At 46.0% G+C, this 22,888-nt stretch overlaps 1 protein-coding gene across 3 annotated transcripts in view; it reads left to right on the top strand.

Moving 5' to 3' along the window:
* Nucleotides 1-22,888, top strand: part of STK40 (serine/threonine kinase 40) — a 354,611-nt gene that overhangs the window by 199,606 nt on the left and 132,117 nt on the right. For all 3 annotated transcript variants that reach the window (XM_069223947.1, XM_069223948.1, XM_069223949.1), the window contains exon 7: nucleotides 17,074-17,126. In XM_069223947.1, coding sequence (XP_069080048.1) covers nucleotides 17,074-17,126 — 53 coding nt within the window. The remainder of the gene's footprint in view (nucleotides 1-17,073; nucleotides 17,127-22,888) is intronic.

The following is a 22,888-nucleotide window of genomic DNA, read 5'->3' as shown; positions in this document are numbered from 1 at the left end:
TGCAATCTATTGTCATTCTACACTGTTTTCATTACTTTTCTTGATATTACTTACCTAAGTTTGGTTTGTGTACATATATCTTGTGTATATAACTTATCCTCATACTGAGGGTACTCACTGAGATACTTTTGGCATATTGTCATAAGAATAAAGTACCTTTTATTTTTAGTACTTCTGTGTATTGTGTTTTCTTATGATATTGTGCATATGACACCAGTGGTATAGTAGGAGCTTTACATGTCTCCTAGTTCAGCCTAAGCTGCTTTGCCATAGCTACCTTCTATCAGCCTAACCTCCTAGAAACACCTCTTCTACACTAAGGGATAACTGGACCTGGCACAAGGTTTAAGTACCTCTGGTACCCACCACAAGCCAGGCCAGCCTCCTACACTGACTTCCTATGTTTAAATATTCCTAAGAGACCTGTCTCCATGGTACAGAGGTTCTCCAGTCCTGTGTCTTTAGTCAGAATATCTGTGACAGACATCCATAGTAGCTGTGCCTTTGGGCATGTCAGAACATGTGTCCCATATCAGCATTTTGCGCACTGCATCTTGGGCAGTGGGATGGGCTCCCAAATGTTCTTTGTAGGTGTGTGAGATGCCCTGTGTAGAATGTTATGCTGTATGTATTGGAATCAAGCGTTGAGTGAGACTTTACGTGGTTAAATTAGTATCCAGCCCCATTCTTTCTGCGTGAACTCACGGTCAGTATCCCGTTCCCAACACTGTTTAACTGGTTGTAGGATGTTGCGTGTAGTGTGAGCTAATGAATGTGTGAACCACGTTATGAGGTTTCTGCCACTACCCATCAAGTGGATTGCATGGACCAGAGGATGCGTTGCGTGTTCAGTGTCTACAATCTACCAGTTTCTCTGCAGTTCAGCTAAAAGGGTAAGATGAGCTAGAAAGTGACTTACTGGTATATTGTACGTGGCGCTAAGCTGATCAGATGGTAAGAGGAGAGTGTCTTGAAATAGTGCACCCAGAGTAGCCACTCCCTCCGTTTCCAAGAGGAAAAAGCCCTCCCTCTGAAGAAGCTCATTGAGGAGGCGTATCAAGCTAACAGGAATTTCGTGGGGTATGGTGTATGTGTCCAAGTGAGCTTGAGGCTCCTGGTATAGCTATTATATGCAGTGGTCAGGTGTTGATTGCACTGTGGAGGAAGCAATCGCTCATGTATCACGCGGCGTGCATGCTCAGGTGCTGGAAGACCTAATTCCATCAAGTGCCGACCCGCCAGCCATCCAGATGGGCACCGTAATTGTGCCGCCAAATAATGCTCAAAATTAGGAGCCCCAATCCACCCCTGTCAACAAGGAAACTTGTTGTCGTCTCATATTCCAAAGGAAGGTTCCTAGCATGCTATGAAGCATGCAAAATATAGAACTCTGTATATTTAACAGCAGGTTTTGGAAATAATACAGGATGTGGGGCAGCTTTGCTGTTTTGGATAACTCCACCCTACCCTGTACCGTGAGTGGAAGGGTTCTCCATAATGCCAATTGCAGTCATAGGGAGTAGTTCAGGTGAGATTGCCATCTATCAAGTCTCTATGGTTGATACATTCTGATGCCAAGATAGCGAAATGTTTGCGGCTCTCTTTTTACAACATGTTGACCCACCTTAAGGTGGTGTGGAGTGCAGGCTCGATGAATGGGGAACAAGCATGTTTTTACCCATTATGCTGTTAATCCCAAGGCCTTATGGAATTCGGCCAAGGTAGCTTCTATGGTGCCCAGCCCCTTTCAGATGTTGCAGATATAAACACATACACCTTGTCGGCGTAAAGGGAGACTACGTGCACCTCATCTCTCACTGGGGTAGCCCAAGTCTCTCTGCAAACGTTGGGCCAGGGGCTCCATTGCCAGGGAAAACAGGAGCGGTGACAAGGGGCTTCCCTGTTGTGTAACACTGCGGATCTCTATTGGGGTAGAGATGAGCTGGCCTATCTTAACTCGGACCGTTGAGGCAGTGTAGAGTAACCGAATAAGGTTTAATAATCACCTCGGAAAGCCAAAGCGCAAGAGGACTGCAAACATATAGTTCCAGTCTAGCGTGTCAAATGCACGTTCAAAGTCCATCACTAAACAGGCAGCTTATGGTCAGTGTTGGGGCTTGTTCTAGTATTCAGGTCAGTCTACTGGTGTTTAGTGTAGTAGATCTGCCAGGGATGAAACCGTTTTGATATGCGTGCACCAGGTGTGGCATGTTTTCCAAGAGAGGGCCAGCTATAGTTTTAATCAGTATTTTATAATCAATGCCCAGCATAGATAATGGATGATGTGATGTCACCTCCAAGGGGTTCTTGTCAGGTTTCAGCAATGAAACTATAAAGGACTCATGTAATGTGCTTGGCAATCTCACCTTGTGAGAGCTGCTTGGTACAGTTCTAACAACTTAGGTACAAGAATGTTGTTGTAGGCTTTATAAAACTCTACTGCAAGGTTGTGTAAGCCTGGGGTTTTACCCATGGCTTACCCACCAATGGACGCTCTCAACTCCTGCTCCGTGAGGGGCAACTTCTGTTCCTCGCTGATGAGTTGATCAAGTGTTGGCAACTACATATTGCTCATAAAGGCCTGTATAGCAATGGTCTGGTCAATGTGAGGTGGGTTGTAGAGTGCCTTGTAGTAAGAGGTAAACATGGCTTAGATATCTAGTTGGCTAGTTGACTGTATGAGCTGGGGTTTGGTTAATCATAGTGATCGGCTTGGTGGGGTGCACACTGCGAAGAAGCCATGTGAGTAGGCGACCAGATTTGTCGCCCTACACATGCATCCTGGTCTGATAGGCCTGGAAATCATAACTCCGCAGCTAAGTAATCAATTGGGCGTGGCGGTTCCTAGAATTAGGCAGTGCGTGCCAGTTGTCAGGAGCTGCGCTGGAATCCGCTACTAGCTTGCCTAGCGCCTGCTCAAGAGTTATTAGTTCTCTATGTACATCCGCCCTGACACCCACTACTGTGTTTATACAGTGGCCTCGGAGCACCACTTTTAGTGCCTCCCAGTCTGGAACCCTGGACGTTGCTGTGGCCCAGTTTTACGCCACACAAGTGTTTTCTGGATGGAGTCACGAAACGCACTATCCTCTAGGAACACTGCCTGAAGACGCCAGGTAGGAATCAGTGGTTGAGGGGCTCCCCAGTCCAAATGCAGTTGTAAGGGGTTAGGATCGGAAAAGGTCCGGCCTAAATATTCCCCGGTTTCCACCTTTGCATGTATGGCTGGAAGGCAGAGTATCTGGTCCAGTCTTGCATGCAAATCATAGGAAAGGGAGTAATATGAGAGTAGTCTTTAGTGCCCGGGTTAAGGGCGCGTCAGCTCTCAAGGAGAGACCAGTGTGTGAGCCATTGCGTGAGGTTTGCAGTAGGCGCTACTACAGGGGAAGTCGGCAACGGGGGTGCAAGCGGACAAGGGCACTATTAAAGTCTCCCTCTAATTAACCATTGTATATGCTCCCATTTCGTTAGTCACGGATAGGTGGGCTAAGAAGGCTGGTTGGGCGCATATATACTGCCCAATAAGAGTGGGCAGCCATCAAGCTGGCCTTCCACAAATACTTACCTGCCCTCAGGATCCTTTTCCACAGTGGTGCATTTGAATGGTACAGTACTGTGCACCCAGATGAAGACCCCTCAAGCAAACCCAGAGAATGTAGTGCAGTAAAACTGCCCACACCACCGTTTGTGTAATTGTACATCTTCACTCCCGGCCACATGAGTTTCCTGAAGAAGGGCTATATGTCCATTATGCTGGCTTATGTATTGCTGAATTAAGTGCCACTTGTGTGTTGTCCCCATTCCCGCACATTCCAGGTAAGGGCTTGCGATGTAGTCATAAAATGTGGAAGTCATGGAAGGGGAGTACGTTCAACCGGTGCCAATCTATCCAGTGGGGAAGGGGAGGGGGGTGGGTAATGTGATCAACCGCTGAAGATTACATTTAAATCATTGGCAGAGCATGCAAGGGTCCAACATTTTGGGAGGCCCTTCTGACCTATTAATAGTATGGTATACACTGAGTGAGGTAATGTAGGCCAGTGCTAACGAGTGAATGAGTAGCCCCTAAGGAGACTGATAACGGTAACTAAGACAATAAATGGCACAGTAGGCCCTAGGGAGGAGCATGGGTGTCATAAGCAGTATTCTGCAGGTTTCATGCCTGGAGGTCTGCCGTTTGAGGAGTGACTTGCGGTAGAGACATGGAGTGGCTGGTAAGCGAGGTAATTGATCCAGAGTCTGACTGCGAGTCCCTGTGATGGGTAGGGAGGGAAGAGCGGCACTTAGAGGTCAGGTGTGCGCCGGGGAGGGAGCTCCCTCCTGTTTACACTGCCTTTGTTTACGCCGCTGTTTCTCATTGCCGGGACTCTGAACTGGAGTTGTCTGAGTGGGCAATTCGTATCGGTGCTGCTCTACCTGGTCCCAGGCATCAGTAGACTCCGTAAAGAAGTAACTGAAGTTGTCTGATTGACAATGACTTTAAGCTTTGCTGGGTACAGTAGGGAATACGTGAGCCCAAGTTATTGCAGGTGCTTCTTGACCCCAAGAAAAGAAAGCCGTTGGAACTGCACTTGTAAGATGTAATCAGGGAAGAAGAAGGTGCGTGCGTTTTCATGATGATTGGGGTCAGACATGCGGACTGCTCGCAGGACAGTATCTTTGTCTCTGAAATTCAGGAGACAAAGTAGGACAGGTCTGGATGGGAGACCCCATTGGTGGTCCACTCGTCAGGACTCTGTGTGCACGCTCTACTTGGTAATGCGAGGAAAGGGTCACCGGGTCTACTACCTGAGTCTGCCACTGCTCGAAGAAAGATACTGGATCATTTCCCTCTGCTCATTCATGGAGACCAGGGCACCCACGATGTCAGAAGGGGTGGGTGTGTCGATCATCAGACCACCCCTCCTCTCTGCTGTATTCAGGAGTTACTTCTGGGAGAGGGGCATGAGCAGTGTGGTACCCTCCCCCACGAGGCAATAAGATGCGAGCGGTCCTCACATCCAAGGCACCCACTCTGAAGGGGGGTGGGGGGCAGTCTGGCTGCTCAGCGCACCTTATTTCCTTTATTTTGGTGCCTCCACATGGCCACAGGATCTAGCAGGGTGAGGGGGGGGCATTGTTCAGCTGATGTGGAGTTAATCAGCTGAGGAGGGAGGGGGCACTGATCTGCTCCCCTATTAGGTACCCCTGGCCGTCCCCCCCCTATACCATAACCAGAACAATATAACATAGTAGGATTGATATAGTCACCAGGAGAGTAAAACATAAGAATAAAGCTATCATATTTCCTAACAGTTTCTACTCTCCCTCTGCTTGTTCTATTTAGAGCACAGCATGTTAAGCTTCTAGCTTGCCTTTCCGAATCACCGGAGAGACATACGCCCTCATACCTGAGCAAAGGCCTGTGATCTTGTTCAGCATCTGCAACGAGGCAGTCAGCGTCTAGCTGTGGGTCTCTGGTCGGAATCTCCCTCTTTCATGTATTGGGACAAGGAAGTGATTTTATAACTAACATGTCATCGTGATCACAAAATGTCCCTACGCAGGAATGCCAAATCTAAACTCCTACCACGTCTATCGGCAATGTACCAGACTGTATCCTTGACTGAAGCACAGAGTGAATATGTTTTTGAGAACTCCAGTGCTGAAGTAGGCAAAACAGTGTGATATGAATAAAAAGCAACACCGTAGAACTGGCTATTTGAAAAATAACAGTACGAAGCCTAATAAAAAGCATTTAGAACAAAGTGCACAGAGGCTCTAAGCTGTCAGCAAATGAATAAAATACATTCAGGACAAAGTGCACAAAGGCCTAAAGCCTGAAGCTAATGTGCAAAGTATACGTAAAACTAACCACACTACACCCTCCCCTTGTCGGTAGCAAGTGGTTCCAATAACATAAAAACATGCCCCAAACATAAACTATATATTTCGACAAGGTAAGAAGACGACAAAGTCATAAATTTAGGAAACATGTGACGATAAAGCCAAATTCAATATAGTGTCAATTTTGCCAAAGAAAAAAATCCAATTGTCAGACAGAAGCAATAGAACGTAGGAGCTCCTCCACTTCGATATATGTTAATATCGGAAGATCCACGCCACAAAGTACCATGGAGCAGGTGTGTTCCAAAGCCCCAAAACCATTCAGGGCGGCACCCCGTGCAGGGCCAATGAAAGAGACAATACCATCTTCCTCCAGGAAGGGAATCTCATAAACCGCCTCACGAAGCAAACGCAACCGTAGTGCACAAGTCTGGGAATGAGCCCTTATCGGGAACATCAACAGATCAGGATCGACCACTGGAGGGCGCTGCAGTGAGAGACAGAAAACCAATGCATGTTCAAATGAGCACCAAAGGCACCGAAACACGGGTTGCACACAATCCAAAACCGGTCTGAAAGACAGAGACCAGTCACACTCCAAATGGCCCAGGAGTGTAGCTCCAAAATGCTGCATCATGCGTTCACGACACAGCTGCGCTGACGGGAGCAGCAATATTGGATCTCGTCGTGGCGGGACAGACATTGCGAAAAAATAGCAACAATAGCAAGACTCCAGCCAACAAAGCCAAAGTAATCGCGAAACCCCCAAAAATGCTTCCGAAAATAGAGTGTATAGCCGAAGGTATCAAACCGAATATGGAAGAGAAGGTGTGAGCGAAACCAACGGCTTTGAAAAAATTAGCAATACCAGCAGTGCTGGATGCATTAAATATACGTCCCACAAGTTCACCGAAGTGACTTGGAAAGTTAGTATTCAAAAGGGACTGTATCTCCGCCGATGACCTTGCCACCTGAAGTGCGTAGGTCTCGCTAGCAGATGTAAGGGCCACATGCTTTTGAAACAATAAAGCTTTCAGCCGACTCAACTTGTCGAAATCAACCTTGGAAGTAGCAATATGAGGCCAGATGTCCGCTACCTCCCTAATTTGAGTGGGGGGAAACAACACATTCCCGCAGCACGTAACGGCCTTGTTGACAACGACAACGTAAACTATGCCGGCACGCATGCCACAGCAGCGTTCGCTGTTAAGAACAACGTAACTGCCGTTAGAAAGCACCCGGAAAGTGTTTTTAATAACCGGGACTGGAACACCCTTTAAATAACAAGCTAAGTTAGCAATCGAAGCGTTACACGCTCCGTGTAAGGACAGCTGTTTACAAACCATGGAATGGCTGACAGAAGCTTCGCATTCGCTACCGCTAAGAAAAACCTCCCTCAAACCATTAATACATCTGTATTGAAAGGGAAGCTCCCACACCTCGTGTATGTAACTGTCTCCCAATAGTTCATATCTACCCACCGGAATGTGCTTCAAACAAGAAGTAAATTGCAGAGTGGAGATAGGCAAATTAATAACCCCATGCTTCAACCACTCAGCTGACGGAATCTCAGCCACTGTGAAAGGCAGTTTCTCCAATTTCTCAATATTCAACATAACATACGTCGCTTCCTTTTTAGCCATCAACTGTTGTTGACGAGTCAAATTAAAGGAGATAAAGATCTCTCTGGCACGAATGTGCTGCCATGGAACGCGACCCGCCTTCAAGGTCTGAAGAGTCCAACCCAGCTGCATGATGGACCGCGTTTGACTCTGCCCATGATATAAAGAAGACATGTCTGATTTAATAATGTCAATAGCAGAGGAAACAATGCTGTCAATTGTGTAAACACGGTCAGAAAGGGTATGCATGCCATTATCAACAACAGACAAAGTCTGCAGCATATTTTCTTGATCAATCTGCCTCAACCGGGCTGCAGCCTCCTGTTGTGAAAGTTTCCAAATCTCATTATAAACTTCATATAAAAACCTTTTCTTCCTTGGGACCTGACAAAAAATCTTGTAAATCAGTACCATTAGACAGTAACTTGAGATGTGACTTAACTGCATCCAGCGTGGATGACTTCAACCATTGTTGACAAAGCTTCCCCACGCTGTACGTAGTTATAATATCAGCATGTTCTGGTGAAATGTAACAAGGGTCTGCCCTACTAGTCCTGAACCCCCCTGAAGAGGTGACAAAACATTGATGACACTGATTAGTGTCTACAGGCCATAATAACCACCCGCCCGGATGTAACGATGAAGCGTTAAGCGTACCATTCTGGACCCAATGTGTAAATTCACTAAAAGTAGCATTCACATAGTCATAGACAGTATAATATTGCAAATCCGTTAGCATAGAATCTACTGTCTTCACATCCCAATCATCAGAAACAATGCCTGGTATAACAATATCATTCATTGATAACTTGAGGACATACGGTATTTGAATCAATTCAGTGGGACCATATATATCAAACATTACTTTATCCCACACAATCCCATCCGGAATCGGTATTGCAGAAATGTTCAATTGGACAAGTCTCTTCGAACCATATGAGACGAAAAATGTGGTCTCAACACAGTCTCCACGTGCTCAATGTCAGATCGATCAGGAAGAAAATGACCATGTATTACTAGAAAAAAAAGTAACCACAAATCCCAACCATAAAAAAAGAGTCATTACAGTCATAAAAAGCCACAAATAGTTCCAAGGAAAAACAAAATATGTGCGTTTAAGCCAACTCAGCAGCTTACGTGGACCTTGGACAGAAGACATCGAGGACGAGGAGCTGGACACTGCTTCATCAGCGTCGTTGAAGCAGCCAGAGGCAGTTCTTGCAAAAGGTGCAATTGTGAACAAAGAAGCAGATGGAGGCTCTCTCCTAGGCACGCTATAAACCACATGTTCAGAAACATCAGTAGAACGTACAGCAACTTGATCAAAACATTCCATATTAATCGTTGTCTGTGGAACAATCGCAAGATCATCTTCCACCCTCCCCAAGCTCGGAGAGGAAACAGCGTCGGTGTAAATCACCTGCAGCGGGACTTCTTCCCCAGTAGTGAGAGGGATGCCGGAACTACTGGGTGTCCCTCTTGGTCTGCTGTGCAGAATCGGCCACATGTTGTAACTTGACATTATCAATAGAAACAAAGCGATTTCCTTTGGCCCCTTGCAGCGGCGGTAAAATCACAGTTCTCGTGCCGCTCACCCCTAACACAGGGACAGGTGCTCGATAAGAAGGACCAAATTCTTTCTTTACTGCAACCTTTTCACGCACTAGATCCCCAATCCTGGGTATCCAACCAGTAGGTGTTACTGGCTTATCCTTCATTCCTGAGGAGGCAGCACTTGCAGAAGAGTTATCTTCACAGAATTGTTGTAAATCCTGCAAAACAGTGACACGATCATTTATGTCAAAGGGCGTAACTGCCGCCTCCACACCAGGACCATCTAGATCAGGAACATACATTCGTGTTCCAAACAGGCACTCATATGAAGTACGACCCCCCAGTGACCGTCTAGGCAAGTTATTAAGTGCTCTCTGTACTCCATATAGGTGGGCTAGCCAACCACGACCCGTACCTATAACCCTGGCCGTTAAGGATTGCTTTAAATCACGATTTAAACGCTCCACTACAGAATTTCCCTCGGGATGAAATGGAGACGAGAATTGGAGTTGGACCCCCAGCGAAGCCATGGTGTCCCTGAATGCCTTCGAGGCGAAAGCAGGGCCCTGGTCCGAATGAAAAGCCGCAACTGCAAATGTATCGACAAAGATGCGCAAATCTTTAATAACAGTCCGAGCGCAGCCGAGCGTTGAGGCCATACCCACACAAATCTGGAGCACGAATCTACAGCAACCAATATATATTTGTATGCTCTATCTGGTGTCAGCGGACCACAATGGTCCAAGTACACACACTGTAATGGTTTGTTTGAAATCAGAAGGGGCGTCTGCTGCGGGCGCCTAGCCGACGATGCTTTAATTTGTTGACAGACGTCACAACAAAGGACATACTGCTTCGTCTCTTTATAGAGACCAGGCCACCAGTAACAAGCCTGTAAAAGTGAAATCGTGGCAGCCACACCAGCATGTGCAGGTGCCACCCCTTCATTTGCTGCAGAAATTAATCGAGGTCTCTCAATTCTATTGGGAATTTCACGTACACCAATGCCTGGAATATTAACAACAGCATTTAGCACACTACTCAAGCAGTAACTATATTTAGAAGGAAATCCTTTAGGAAACGGCGTGCCATCAGCCGTAGCTTTTATGGCAGCCGAAATCTCTGTGTCTGGTTTGGAACTCGAACGAGTCACTGCGGCCACAGTGGCGACAGCCACTGCCGACTTTGCGGCTTCATCAGCCAAAGTATTCCCAGCAACGTGTATTCCAACGCGCTGGTGTCCAAGTGTATGCACAACATGGACCTTAGGAAGCGTTTCTTTTAGATCCGCAACCTTACCCCACAACAATTTATGTTTAATGGTGTTGCCTTTAGAATCTCTGAACCCATTCAACTTCCAATAGTGCAGATATTCATTGAAAGACTGAACACAGTAGTAGGAGTCAAAGACCAGCAAGGTCAAAATCGATGGATCTCTGTGCTCCAACGCTAACAATAGAGCTTTGAGCTCAGCCAGCTTTGCCGTGCAATCTCCCAAGGTTTTAGTACAAGTATGTCGGGGGCAGAACACTTCCCCCTCCATAGTGCCGCTCACCACCGCACATGCAGCAGAATACAAGTGGGACTTGTATGCAATCGGGACCGTCTCACCCTCATTAAAGGTGACATACGTAAACCCAACAGCCCCAGGTTTTACCCTGATGACTAAATGTGTCTTATTGTCCCGTGTGTGTAAGTGTTTAACTGCTAAGAGATCAGTCTGTAACTCTTGCAGTATGTGTGTATGCCCAATCGTCCAAAATCTACTCTCAAAATTCGGGCGAATCAGTTCGTATAAGGGTTTTATACGAGTAGCATAGTCAGGAATGTAAATTCTGCCAAAATTCAGAAACCCCAACAATGACTGGAGCTTCCGAACCGTATTAGGAGGCTGCAATAAAGCACATTTCTCCAAAAAATGTGGCACTAGGCTCTTGCCCTCACTCGACAACTCATATCCCAGGAAAATGACGCTGAGGAAGGTAATCTTTGATTTCTTAAAATTAAACTTATAGCCAATATCAGCAAACCCCACAACAATGCGCGATACGCGCCTTAGATGTTGCAGAATCTCATCGTCTGTCAGATATATGTCATCAACATATGATAACGCTTCAGGGTCCAACTCGTGCAGCATTTCAGTCACACGAGCCGAAAACAGTCCTGGGCTATTCTTATACCCCTGAGGCAAACGACAACATTTTTTCTGAGAGCCAAACGCACTGAAACTGGTATAGTCCCGACTTTCGGGCGCTATATTTTGGCAGAAAAATCCATTCGAGATATCCAACGTTGTTTTGTATTTCTTACGCACTATATTGTTCATAAGCGCTGTGCTATGTGAATTCTGTATTGCATATGTGCGTGTGTGACTATTCAAATGTCTGTAATCCACCACTATCCTATATGAATGGTCCGGTTTAGCAACCGGAAATAAGGGATTATTCATCGGCGAGACACAGGGCTCAATTACACCCTGGTACTCCAATTGTGTAAGAATTTTCCGAACCGATGCCCTTGCCTCAAATTTAATAGGATACTGCGGCTGTGGCTGAGGGTGCCCTTTATTGGAATTACATGATAAGGTGATTGTCTATCCCACCCCACATTATTTCTATATAGGGCAGGAGCCTGTGCTAGAGCCCATGTTTTACCATAGGACTCCGCTAGCTCTCTCGGAACAAGTGGTGAGAAGGAAGGTACAATAACATCCTCCCCAACCGGACAGTCACGAACAAAGTCAGGTGGCCAATCCTGTTCGGCCAACAGAACATCATATGATTTTACCACATGGTCCCAAAAGATGGCGTGTAAAATGCGGTCAATGTCCCCTTCTAATCGTAGAGTCACTTGATATACTCTATCAGGATCAGAGACTCGCATGTCCGCCGTTTCGACTTGTATGAAGTCATCAGTTGCTTTCACCTCCAGATGCTCTAGAAGACTCCGGCGAACTATTGTGACCTCTGCCGCGCTGTCTAACCGTGCTAACGCCCATGTCTTGTTCGTCAAGAGAACTCTCTTCTTGAGCGGCATGTCTAACTGAGACAGCTGCCACTTTCTTCTTTTTAAATTACTGTTTTTGTTGCAGCGGTTTCTCTTCTTGTTTAACAGAAACCTCCGCTGAGCGTTGTGAATCCTGTCTCTGTTTCACGTACTCCGTCCTCCGCTCTGACCGCCCACCTCTCTCACTTCTCTTCTCTGAGGAGTCCTGAAAGGAACGAGATTGGCGTGTATCAGTATATTGATATCTATCAGGCGTCTTCAAATTATCCCTATTCCTGAGATTATACCTATTCTGCGGGGTCTCCGGTTGCGGAGACTGTCCCCCATCTTTTTTAGGTGTTTGCTGTTTCTTTTCCCAGCGCTTTGTCGTACCCTCAGGTTGCTGTTGCTTAGCATTATCTTTATTATTTTTACCCTGCAATTGGGGTTTCTGCGGTCTAGCCCCTAGGCTATCGCGACCAATACTTGAATATGTCTCCGCTATTATTCGCGGAAGTTCCCGCTCTTGATCAATCTGCGGAACATCCCGAAGACGCATTCGCACGGCTAGTGCTACTGCCTCTACCTTGAGATTACTCAAAATAATAGAAGAAACTGCGGCAAAATTGCCCATTAACTGCATGCCCAAATCCAAGGCAGGGGCAGCCCCATATTCATCTTGAATTTGTTTAAGCACTTCCGGTAAATTAGCTAAAGTTGGTGTACCGTGTGCTGTAGTATAGAGCGCGCCAAACACCGTGCCCCAGGTATTGCAAAGGTCCACCGGAGGAACCATCCCATACGGCAAACACATCGTCAAAAATTCTATGTTTATCCTGAGGTCCCGTATGGGGAAATACTGCTTCCAGCGTATTAATTTTTTGCGCCAGCCAAAATGGAGTCTCCTCACGTTTAGCCGGTACCTTGCCCATAACTGAGTGTACAGTGGCCGGATTGATTCCCGGAACCACTGCTTGTGGGTGCGCTGGAGCAGCACGCGCTGCATTAGTATTTAATGTCTGCATCACAAACTGAACCAGTCTTCTGTATGTTGTAGCTAAGTCTATATATAAACGACGCACATCAGCCACTGCCAAATTTGCAACCGCAGGATATGGTGTGTAAGTAGCCAATAAAGGCCAGGTCGGACCATCATTACTCAACGGACCTAACCTCACTTGTGTTACTGTATGTGGGAGGGCGCCATCAAGCCAATTATGGTGTTCTTGATAAGATAGAGGTATCTCTAAATAAGCGTAAGCCCTGTATTGTACAGGGGCATTCGCAACAGTGTATTCATGAAAAGTATTTGTACCCCCATCAACTGCTGGAAATGCGACCCAAGAATAAAAAAGTTCTGTCCTATAGGCTGCATGGGCATCCACCACAAAAGTGACTGGACCCCCCTGGACTGTTAGTCCATGTGCTATCAGATGTCCTGTGAGCGGGTGACGCATATTGATTGCTATATTCACTACATTAGGATTCGGCATTTGCAAAAAAAAATAGCTCTAGGTCAGAGAAGGCACACCAATATCGGGGTTTTTCCTTTCAAAGTTAGCTTGAACAACCAACCAGTAAGCAATAGGACGTACCTATCCCGTGGTGGCGGAAACCCTCAGTCCCACGGACGTCTCCGCGTACGGAACCGAGGAGTCAAAAAATATATATGAGACCGAGAGAGTCAGTCGGACCTAAACATTAGAGCCAGACCAATCGTTGGCGGCGCCATGTCGCGTGGGCTCTCATTATCCTAAATGAGACTACTGGATTTCTAGGCAGCAGGATCGATAACGGTGTGGGGGACTGAGTCTGACCCACGTGTAAGGAACTCTGTCACCCTAAATCCGGTTTTTGCTCCGGCTAACTAGCAGTGCCTCATTTCTCCCACGGGGAAGAACTGATTAGGCAGCCGAGCGCATGACATCTTTGGAACTTCTCAGGGAAGTCGTGGTCACTCAGATCCGAACCAACTCTCATTTACAATATGATCTCATATACAAATGACAAAGACAGTATAAGTTTTATATAATGTTTTAATAAAACGACTGTATTTTAGATAATAAGGCGTGAGCCGCAATAACCAGAACAATACAACATAGTAGGATTGATATAGTCACCAGGAGAGTAAAACATAAGAATAAAGCTATCCTATTTCCTAACAGTTTCTACTCTCCCTCTGCTTGTTCTATTTAGAGCACAGCATGTTAAGCTTCTAGCTTGCCTTTCCGAATCACCGGGGAGACATACACCCTCATACCTGAGCAAAGGCCTGTGATCTGGTTCAGCATCTGCAACGAGGCAGTCAGCGTCTAGCTGTGGGTCTTTGGTCGGAATCTCCCTCTTTCATGTATTGGGACAAGGAAGTGATTTTATAACTAACATGTCATCGTGATCACAAAATGTCCCTACGCAGGAATGCCAAATCTAAACTCCTACCACGTCTATCGGCAATGTACCAGACTGTATCCTTGGCTGAAGCACAGAGTGAATATGTTATGGAGAACTCCAGTGCTGAAGTAGGCAAAACAGTGTGATATGAATAAAAAACAACACCGTAGAACTGGCTATTTGAAAAATAACAGTACGAAGCCTAATAAAAAGCATTTAGAACAAAGTGCACAGAGGCTCTAAGCTGTCAGCAAATGAATAAAATACATTCAGGGCAAAGTGCACAAAGGCCTAAAGCCTGAAGCTAATGCGCAAAGTATACGTAAAACTAACCACACTACAATACAGCGTTGACTTGTTTGGTCATGGTGAGAAGTGGGTCCAAGATGAAACAGAGGTTGCGTGCGTGGGCTGCGGGGGTCGGTGCGGTGCCAAGGGCTGTGGGCCACCAGGAGTTGTCCCAGGCGGTCAGGGTGTTTCCGAGGATGAGGACTTCCGTTTTGTCTGAGTTCAGTTTCAGACGGCTGAGTTTCATCCAATCTGTGACGTCTTTCATTCCATCTTGCAGGTTGGTCTTGGCGCTGGTGGGGTCCTTGGTGAGGGAAAGTATCAGTTGAGTGTCGTCGGCGTAGGAGGTGATGATGATGCTGTGTTTGCGTATGATGTCGGCGAGGGGACTCATGTAGACATTGAAGAGAGTCTGGCTGAGCGAGGAGCCTTGTGGGACGCCACAGATGATCTCGGTGGGGTCTGAGCGAAAAGGTGGGAGATAGACTCTTTGGGAGCGGTTGGAGAGGAAGGAGGTGATCCAGTCCACGGCCTGTCCTTGGATCCCTGTGGAGCGGAGGCGGGTTATTAGGGTGCGGTGACAGACGGTGTCGAAGGCAGCCGAGAGGTCGAGGAGGATGAGGGCGACTGTTTCTCCGTTGTCCATCAGGGTTCTGATGTCGTCTGTGACTGAGATGAGGGCGGTTTCTGTGCTGTGATTGGCTCGGAATCCGGACTGAGAGGGGTCGAGTAGGCTGTTGTCTTCAAGGAAGTTGGTAAGTTGCTTGTTGACGGTCTTCTCTATGACTTTGGCAGGGAATGGGAGGAGCGAGATGGGGCGGAAGTTCTTCAGGTCGCTTGGGTCTGCCGTAGGTTTTTTCATTAGGGCGTTGACTTCAGCGTGTTTCCAGCTCTCTGGGAAGGTAGCAGACGAAAACGAGCTGTTGACGATGGTCTGGAGGTGCGGGGTGATGATGTCGTCGGCTTTGTTGAAAATGAAGTGTGGGCAGGGGTCTGAGGGGGCACCGGAGTGGATGGAGTTCATGGTGGCTTTGGTTTCTTCCGTGTTGATGTTAGTCCAGGCGTTGAGTGTGATGGCTGGAGTTGTAGGTTCTGTGGTGGTTGGCTGGGTCTGGTGTCCAAAGCTGTCGTGTAGGTCGGTGATCTTACGATGGAAGAAGGTGGCGAGGGAGTTGCAGAGGTCTTGTGAGGGCGTGATGGCGTTGGCGTTAGGGTTGGAGAGCTCTTTGACGATGTTGAAGAGTTCTCTGCTGTTGTGGCTGTTTTTGTCCAGTCTGTCTGTGAAGAAATTTCTTTTGGCGGCGCGGATCAGTTGGTGGTGTTTGCGTGTAGCGTTCTTGAGGGCAGTCATGTTATCTGCGGTGTGGTCCTTGCGCCAGGCTTTCTCGAGGGTGCAGCAGGTTTTCTTTGATTCCTTAAGGGTGTCGGTGAACCAGAGAGGTCCCTGTAGTGCAGCCAGGCCACCCACTCATCAACAGAGGCTCAATGCGGTGGAGCGGGTCTAACGAGCTAAGCCGCAACTCTTGGCCCCGCCTTCAGGAGCCCTCACCTCTGACGTGGTCACTACTATTATGTCTAGCACTCCAGGTGACGAAAATGAGGGGGACCGCCGGGTCAGCAGGGCTTTCGCACTCCCCCACAATGTCTATGGGGCTACCACATATCTGTAGTCATGGTCCCGAATGGTGGGTCCGGGCTCAAGCCGCCGTAACTTGCGTCTGCCATCTTGCCTGGATCCCACCTTACTCTTCCCACCCAAGACTTTCTTGCTGTAGCTTTTCAGCACTTTGTAGATCGCTACGGTTTATGCCTGTTTTCCCTCAAATCCTGGACTGGACCAGGCAGATGTCTTAGCTTTTCGTTCTCTGCTTCATTAATAACACTCCCAAATGAGGCCAGGTTTCTTATTGACAGTCTGAAACAATCAAGGTGAATTATCCTTTTGGTCTTAAGAAACTCTACTTGTGAATTTTCCAAGCCACTTTGTTCCTTTTCAGATCCGTTTGTTTTGAGCCAATTTGAAAACTTGGTCTGTATTTCAAACTGGACAGTATATTCAATTTGACAGATTAGACTAATTTTAGACCACGTTCTTTCTTACTGTGAACACAGTAGTACTTTTACATTGTATATAATGGTGAGTATTATCTCATGAGTCTTTCTTGTCTTTCTTCTAGGCTGGTATGTTTGACTCTAGTGAAACAGCCCTAAGCTAAGCTTGATTTTATTTTTTTTGAATTCTTGTAATGATTATAGATTTTCTCCACTGAATTACGTGCAGACGTGCTGGGGAAAATGCAAACCTTGACTGTCTGAGATGATTCTGCATGTCTTTCTCAAATTGTGGATTTAAATGTGTATTTTCTGATTGTTTCTAAATGTATTAAATGCACTTTTTAATTTGCAGAAAAATATTGTTCATCGAGACCTGAAACTTGGTAACATGGTGTTACACAAAAGGTGAGTCTGTAAAAATGTACTTTGTAAAGGAATAGTACATTGTGATTCTTGTGTGTAGTCCTTGTAGAGTAACTAGTGGTCTACTGAGCGCTAAAATCAGTTCTGTGACCTGCAATGCATATTGAATCAAACTACAGACTTTATCTGAACTGACGGTTCGTTCAGTGTTTCTACTGGATTTTCCTCACCCTTCACAGTTATTCTGTAAAAAAAAAAAATGTAAAGGAATGCTAAAGGTAGGACTTTAGGTGTCCCTCTGATTTTGGATGCGAAGTGAATAGCTGTCATTGATTTTCTAACCTATATGTTCTTGAGAGTTCAATGCGTTATCTTTTACACTAAGCATTTGAGGTCCTGATCATAGAGGCACTTAAAGATTAAGCACAAAGCTTGCACGAAACCCTGACCTCATTTGGAAGCCAACGTAGGCACAATCTCAATTACTAGACATACTTCTGTATTTATTAGTCCGACAGTGAGGCGCAATTCAGCTGTGTTTAAAAATAAGTTGTGTTTACAAGCATCTACTGCAGAGTTTCATGTGCGTCCAGAAGATTTCAAGCAACAATAGAAATGTTAAGGTAACACTAGTGATTATTTTTTTGTGCTGGAGAGAGATCGGATTTTTGTCTAGTGGCAGTTTGACACGTAGGAACGTGTACTATGCAGATCACAGAACTGTTTTGTGTGGTTAGCTCAGTAGGTTACTGCTTTTGTCACAGATCCTTTTGTTACTTTCAGTTCATAAGTTACAATTCTAAAATAGTACAGTGAATTATGAACTAACATCAAAGAGTTGCATGCAAACTGCATGGTAATGGTAAGGACATTGTTTTTTTTTCTGCATTCTTTCATGATTTCTTTCTAATGTTGCTGAAAAGTGTTTGGGTAAAAATACATTCTTGTAAATTAAGCCAACCCCAACCAGCGCCTTAAAACAAATGAAACGCATCGAAGAGATAATCAACGGGGAGATAAAGAACACTGGTGGAGGGCGAGCGAGAGTGGGGGAATCGGTTGAGAAGGTTATTTTGGGGGTGCACCAAAAACATGTTGCGCTGTGTGCCATCAGAGCTTTAGCCGGCCCTGGAAACTCCGTTTGATTAGGACTTGATGAGGAAATTTGCCCAGGCTCAGTTGCTAAACTGTAATAATCGGGAAGGATTTGAACCCTCCAATGGCTTCTTTCGGAGTTTATGCAGTGGGCACCCTGCTTTGGATTAGCAAAGTGAGCACCCACGAGTCTGCTTGAATGGAGAGGACCCCATAATTAGCTGGAAAAAGAAACCACACTACATTCCCATGTTTAGATAGCAAGCTGAACTGGTAGATGTCCATCATTTCTGCATCCTAGGATCTTCATTGTGTTTTGCTGGATATATGTAAATTGTATTTTAAGCAGCAATGTGTATTACTATAAATAACATTTTAAAAGCAAAGCACGTTGTAAGGAAATTAAAAACATGCATTTTATAATGCGTTTTTCTTTTGTAGAATATTCACACTATAGAGTAGATTTAACGAGACCTGTTTAAAAAAAGAAAATGCAGTTAATTGTGGTACAGTGTAACGTTTGCCTGACAAGGGCTCTGTTTATTTTCACACACTGGGGATGCTTCATTAGTAGATGTTTGCATCAAGACTGGACCTGCAAGGGGTGAGCCTGTCAAATGTGCTGATTAATGGTGGAAGATCAGCACTGTGTTTTGTGTTTGTTTTTTGTTTATGTATTTATATATTTTGACTAAACGCTGTGTTTAACTGAACTTGTTTAGGAAAGCTGAATATCCTGCAAATAATGCAGCACTGTGAATTACGGCACATAGTTCACAGGCTTCTTTTCTGTGAAATAAAATCTTTGAATCAACCGAAATACATTCAATTAGAAGGCCTAACCATGTAAAGAATGTAGATAGATTTGTTCAGTATAATATGCGATGTATTCCCATGGAGAGTGGTGAAAAGCCACCATGGGTCACTCGAAGCGAAGCAGATCTGCAAATTTGATTGTCAGGGCGTTTTTTCGAGTTTATTTGTTTAAAAAGTACAGTTAACTAATACCCTGATCCACGGTTAAATTTGGGCAATACGATAAGATCATATTAAAGGGGACCAGTGACGTTTGGAATAATTGTTTCCATGTGTGAAATAGTTGTAATATGCGAGTCAGGTGTTTTTCTCATTTTAAGTTACTCTTCTGTGATAATAAACAGATATTTGACCTCTGCACTTTTAGTAACACATATGTGAATGTACGTTTTAGTATAGTTGCTCTAAATGACGTGTTATTGGGCCACATCTGTCTTATCTGCCATGCCACATATTTATAGAGTTACAATGTTTTTAATGCAAGTTTAAAAAGTGAAGCCTGTCCCAGGCTTCATTTTCCAAATGTTTTATTTAAAAACAAAAAAAATGTCCAAATACAATCTTAAACTTAAATTCTAACCTTGCTGCATATACTTTTAACACTGCTCGGTAAAAGTAAAAAACACACCGAAAGAAATAGAGGGGAATGCACCGTGGTAGGCAGTAAAAAAATTACACTGCTCATTTAAGGACCCAGCAGCTTCTACATTGCATCATGCCTTAAAATGGCAATTGCTTAGCAGTGCAAGTTCTTTTTGATTTGCAGTAAGGAATCCCCAGCTCTTTTTGCCATTGTAGGAAGCTGGCTCTGTATATACTATATCAAAATGAGAAATAGTGTGCACAGAGTCCAGGGGTTCCCCCAGAGGCTTGACACAAGCAATAATAGAGAGTACTAATGCTCGATTTGTGGTGGTGTGGTCAAACAGTTGGGCTTATCAGAGGGTAGTGTTAGGCATTTTCTGTACACACACACACACACACACACACCTAAGCAATAGAAGAAACACACACTCAGTGACTTATCTCCAGAGCAATAGGATCTTATATAGAAAGATACATTTTTGTTACTTTATTACTAAAACCACAAGACTCAGTTCAGAAGTAAGTACTGTTGCAGGTAAGTACTTAGAATAGACACCAAAGTAACTTCGTTTCACTTTAGTCAAGTAAACAGTTTTTAAGAAAACAGAGAATATCTATTTTAAAAGTGGACACAGTGCATTTTCAGAACAGTTCCTGGGGGAAGAAAATAAAGTACAGTTTTAGAGGTAAGTACACGACTTACTGTTCTAGCCTCTGGGTTATAGGTAGTATACCGTTGGGGATTCAAGTCAACCCCAAACACCCACCACCAGCAACACTGGGCTGGCCGGGTGCAGAGGTTAAAGTTGAGCAATTTTTAACGTGGGTTCCTATGGAGACCGGGGATACTCTGAATTAGGTCTGCCAGCAGTTAAGTACCTGCGGCTCAGAGGGCAGACCAGGGGGGATTAGAGGAGCACTGGAGGGGCCCCAAGTAGGCACCAATCCCACACCCTCAGCAGCACTGGGGCGGCCAGGTGCAGGGTGCAAACAGGGCATCGGGTTTCCAATTAAACTCTGAGGGGACCCCGGGGGTCACTCAGGTGCTGCAGGTAAGGTCCGGGGATTGTCTCGGGCACACCACCGGTCGGACAGGGAAGAGGGCCACATGTTGATCGTCGCTGCACCTGGTGTCGATTTCTCCAAGGCCTAGGGGCTGCGAGTGCAGTGGGTCCTTTGGCGTCAGTTATCTTCGTCCAGGGCAGTCGCGGTCAGGAGGGTCCTCTGGATACCCTCTGCAGGCGTCGTGGAGGGGTCAACCCAGGGTGGGCACTTGGTCGCAGTTGCCTGGGGGTCCGCTCTAGTCATTTGGGCCACCTGGACTCAGGCCGTGGGCGTCTGGTGCAGAGCGGTTAGGACGCATGCTTCTGGAGTGAGGTGGGAGTCCTTCAGAAGAGGTTTCTTCTTATGCTCTTCTTTGGACAGGCCCTCTGTCCACGGGAGTTCTTGATCCTCACTGATGCAGGTAGTCCTCTGGAGGTTTTCCAGAGGTCGGTGGACTTGCAGGACGCGTCGCTTTTCTTCTGCAGGTTCTTTGCAGCAGAAGACAGGCCGGTAAGGCTGGGGACAAGTCAGTTGTCTCCTTTCCTTCTCTGCTGGGGCTTCAGCTAAGCAGGCCTTCTTCTTGTGAGGTTGTCAGGAATCTGACTAGCTCGGTTCAGGGAGCCCTTAAATACAAGGTTTAGTTTTTTTTTTTTTTAGGGGTAAGGGAGGTGTAGCCAATGGCTACTGTCCCTGAGTGTGGTCACACCCTCCTTGTGCTCACTCCCTTGGGGAGGGGAGCACATTCCTGTCCCTATTGGTCCCTGTCCTCCAAACCAAGATGGAGGGATTCTGCAATGATGGGTGGGGGTCACTTCAGCTCTGGATACCTTAGGGGTGGTCCTGGCTGAGGTGGCGGCGACTCCTTGTTTTTCCTAATTATCCCTCTGGACTTGCCGCCAAAAGTGGGGCTTTGTCCGGGGGCTGGGCATCTCCACTAGCTGGAGTGCCCTGGGCCATTGTAACACGAGGACTGAGACTTTGTGGCTCACCGCTAGGTGTTTCAGTTCCTGCAGGGGGGAGGTGTGAAGCACCTCTACCCAATGCAGGCTTTGTTTCTGGTCCCAGAGAGCACCAAGGCTCTCACTCCAGGGGGTCAGAAACTCGTCTCTTAGTGGCAAGCTGGCACAGACCAGTCAGTCCTGCACTGAAGGATTGGGTAAAATACAGGGGGCATCTCTAAGATGCCCTCTGTCTGCATTTTTTAATAAATCCAACACTGGCATCAGTGTGGGTTTATAGTCTGAGAAGTTTGATACCAAACTTCCCAGTATTTAGTGTAGCCATTATTGAACTAGGGAGTTCGTTTTGACAAACTCTCAGACCATATACTTAATATTGCCACACTGTACTTAAAATGTCTAAGAATGGTCTTAGACACTGTAGGGGTATATTGCTCATGCAGCTATGCCCTCACTTGTGGTATAGCGCACCCTACCTTAGGACTGTAAGGCCTGCTAGAGGGGTGACTTACCAATGCCACAGGCAGTGTTTGTGTGCATGCCACCCTGAGGGGAGGTTGGTGGGCTTTGCCTTTTTCTCCCCACCAACACACACAATCTGCAATGGCAGTGTGCATGTTAGGTGAGGGGTCCCTTAGGGGTGCACAGCACATGCTGCAGCCCTTAGTGACCTTCCCTGATCACAGGGCCCTTGGTACCACTGGTACCTTTTACAAGGGACTTATCTGTGTGCCAGGGGTGTGCCAATTATGCAAACAATGGTTCATTTTTAGTGAAAACACTGGTGCTGGGACCTGGAATGTGGCACACTCTGTCAAGTCAGCATCAGGCAAAAGTATGTGTGCGCGTGTGTTGGGGGTGGGGGTAGTTAACTGCAACAACGGCCATTTTCCTACAGCCTTACTAAAGGTATTGCCAGGTAACAGGATGGGTTGTCTGGCTTAAATGTATATTGCTGCTTTTTAGGCAACTCAGTAATAAATTGCAGATCGTTCCCTTGGACATACATTTCTTGTAATCTCTTAATGCAGTTTCTCTGTTGAACTTGTTTAAATGAGATGGTAGTGCTCTGTGTACACTCTCGTGGAGCTCTCCTTCCTCACGCAGTGCAAGAAGCCTTTTCTTCCTTTGCTGGTAACTTTGAGGGGGCAGCAGTGTTTTTGTGTAGAGTTGAAATGGAAGATTGGATTTGATGCGATCAGCAGGTGGGTTTAAGATAGTGTGAGCCACCCTAAAAGTGCATGTTTATGGTTACTGGGTAATTTAGTTGACATATAAAGGAGTTTGCATGATCTTCGGGTTATA

Source organism: Pleurodeles waltl, chromosome 3_1 (assembly GCF_031143425.1).
Source record: "Pleurodeles waltl isolate 20211129_DDA chromosome 3_1, aPleWal1.hap1.20221129, whole genome shotgun sequence".
NCBI lineage: Eukaryota > Metazoa > Chordata > Amphibia > Caudata > Salamandridae > Pleurodeles > Pleurodeles waltl.
The sequence above is the reverse complement of the archived record's forward strand: the minus strand, read 5'-3'. Positions and strand labels throughout refer to the sequence as shown.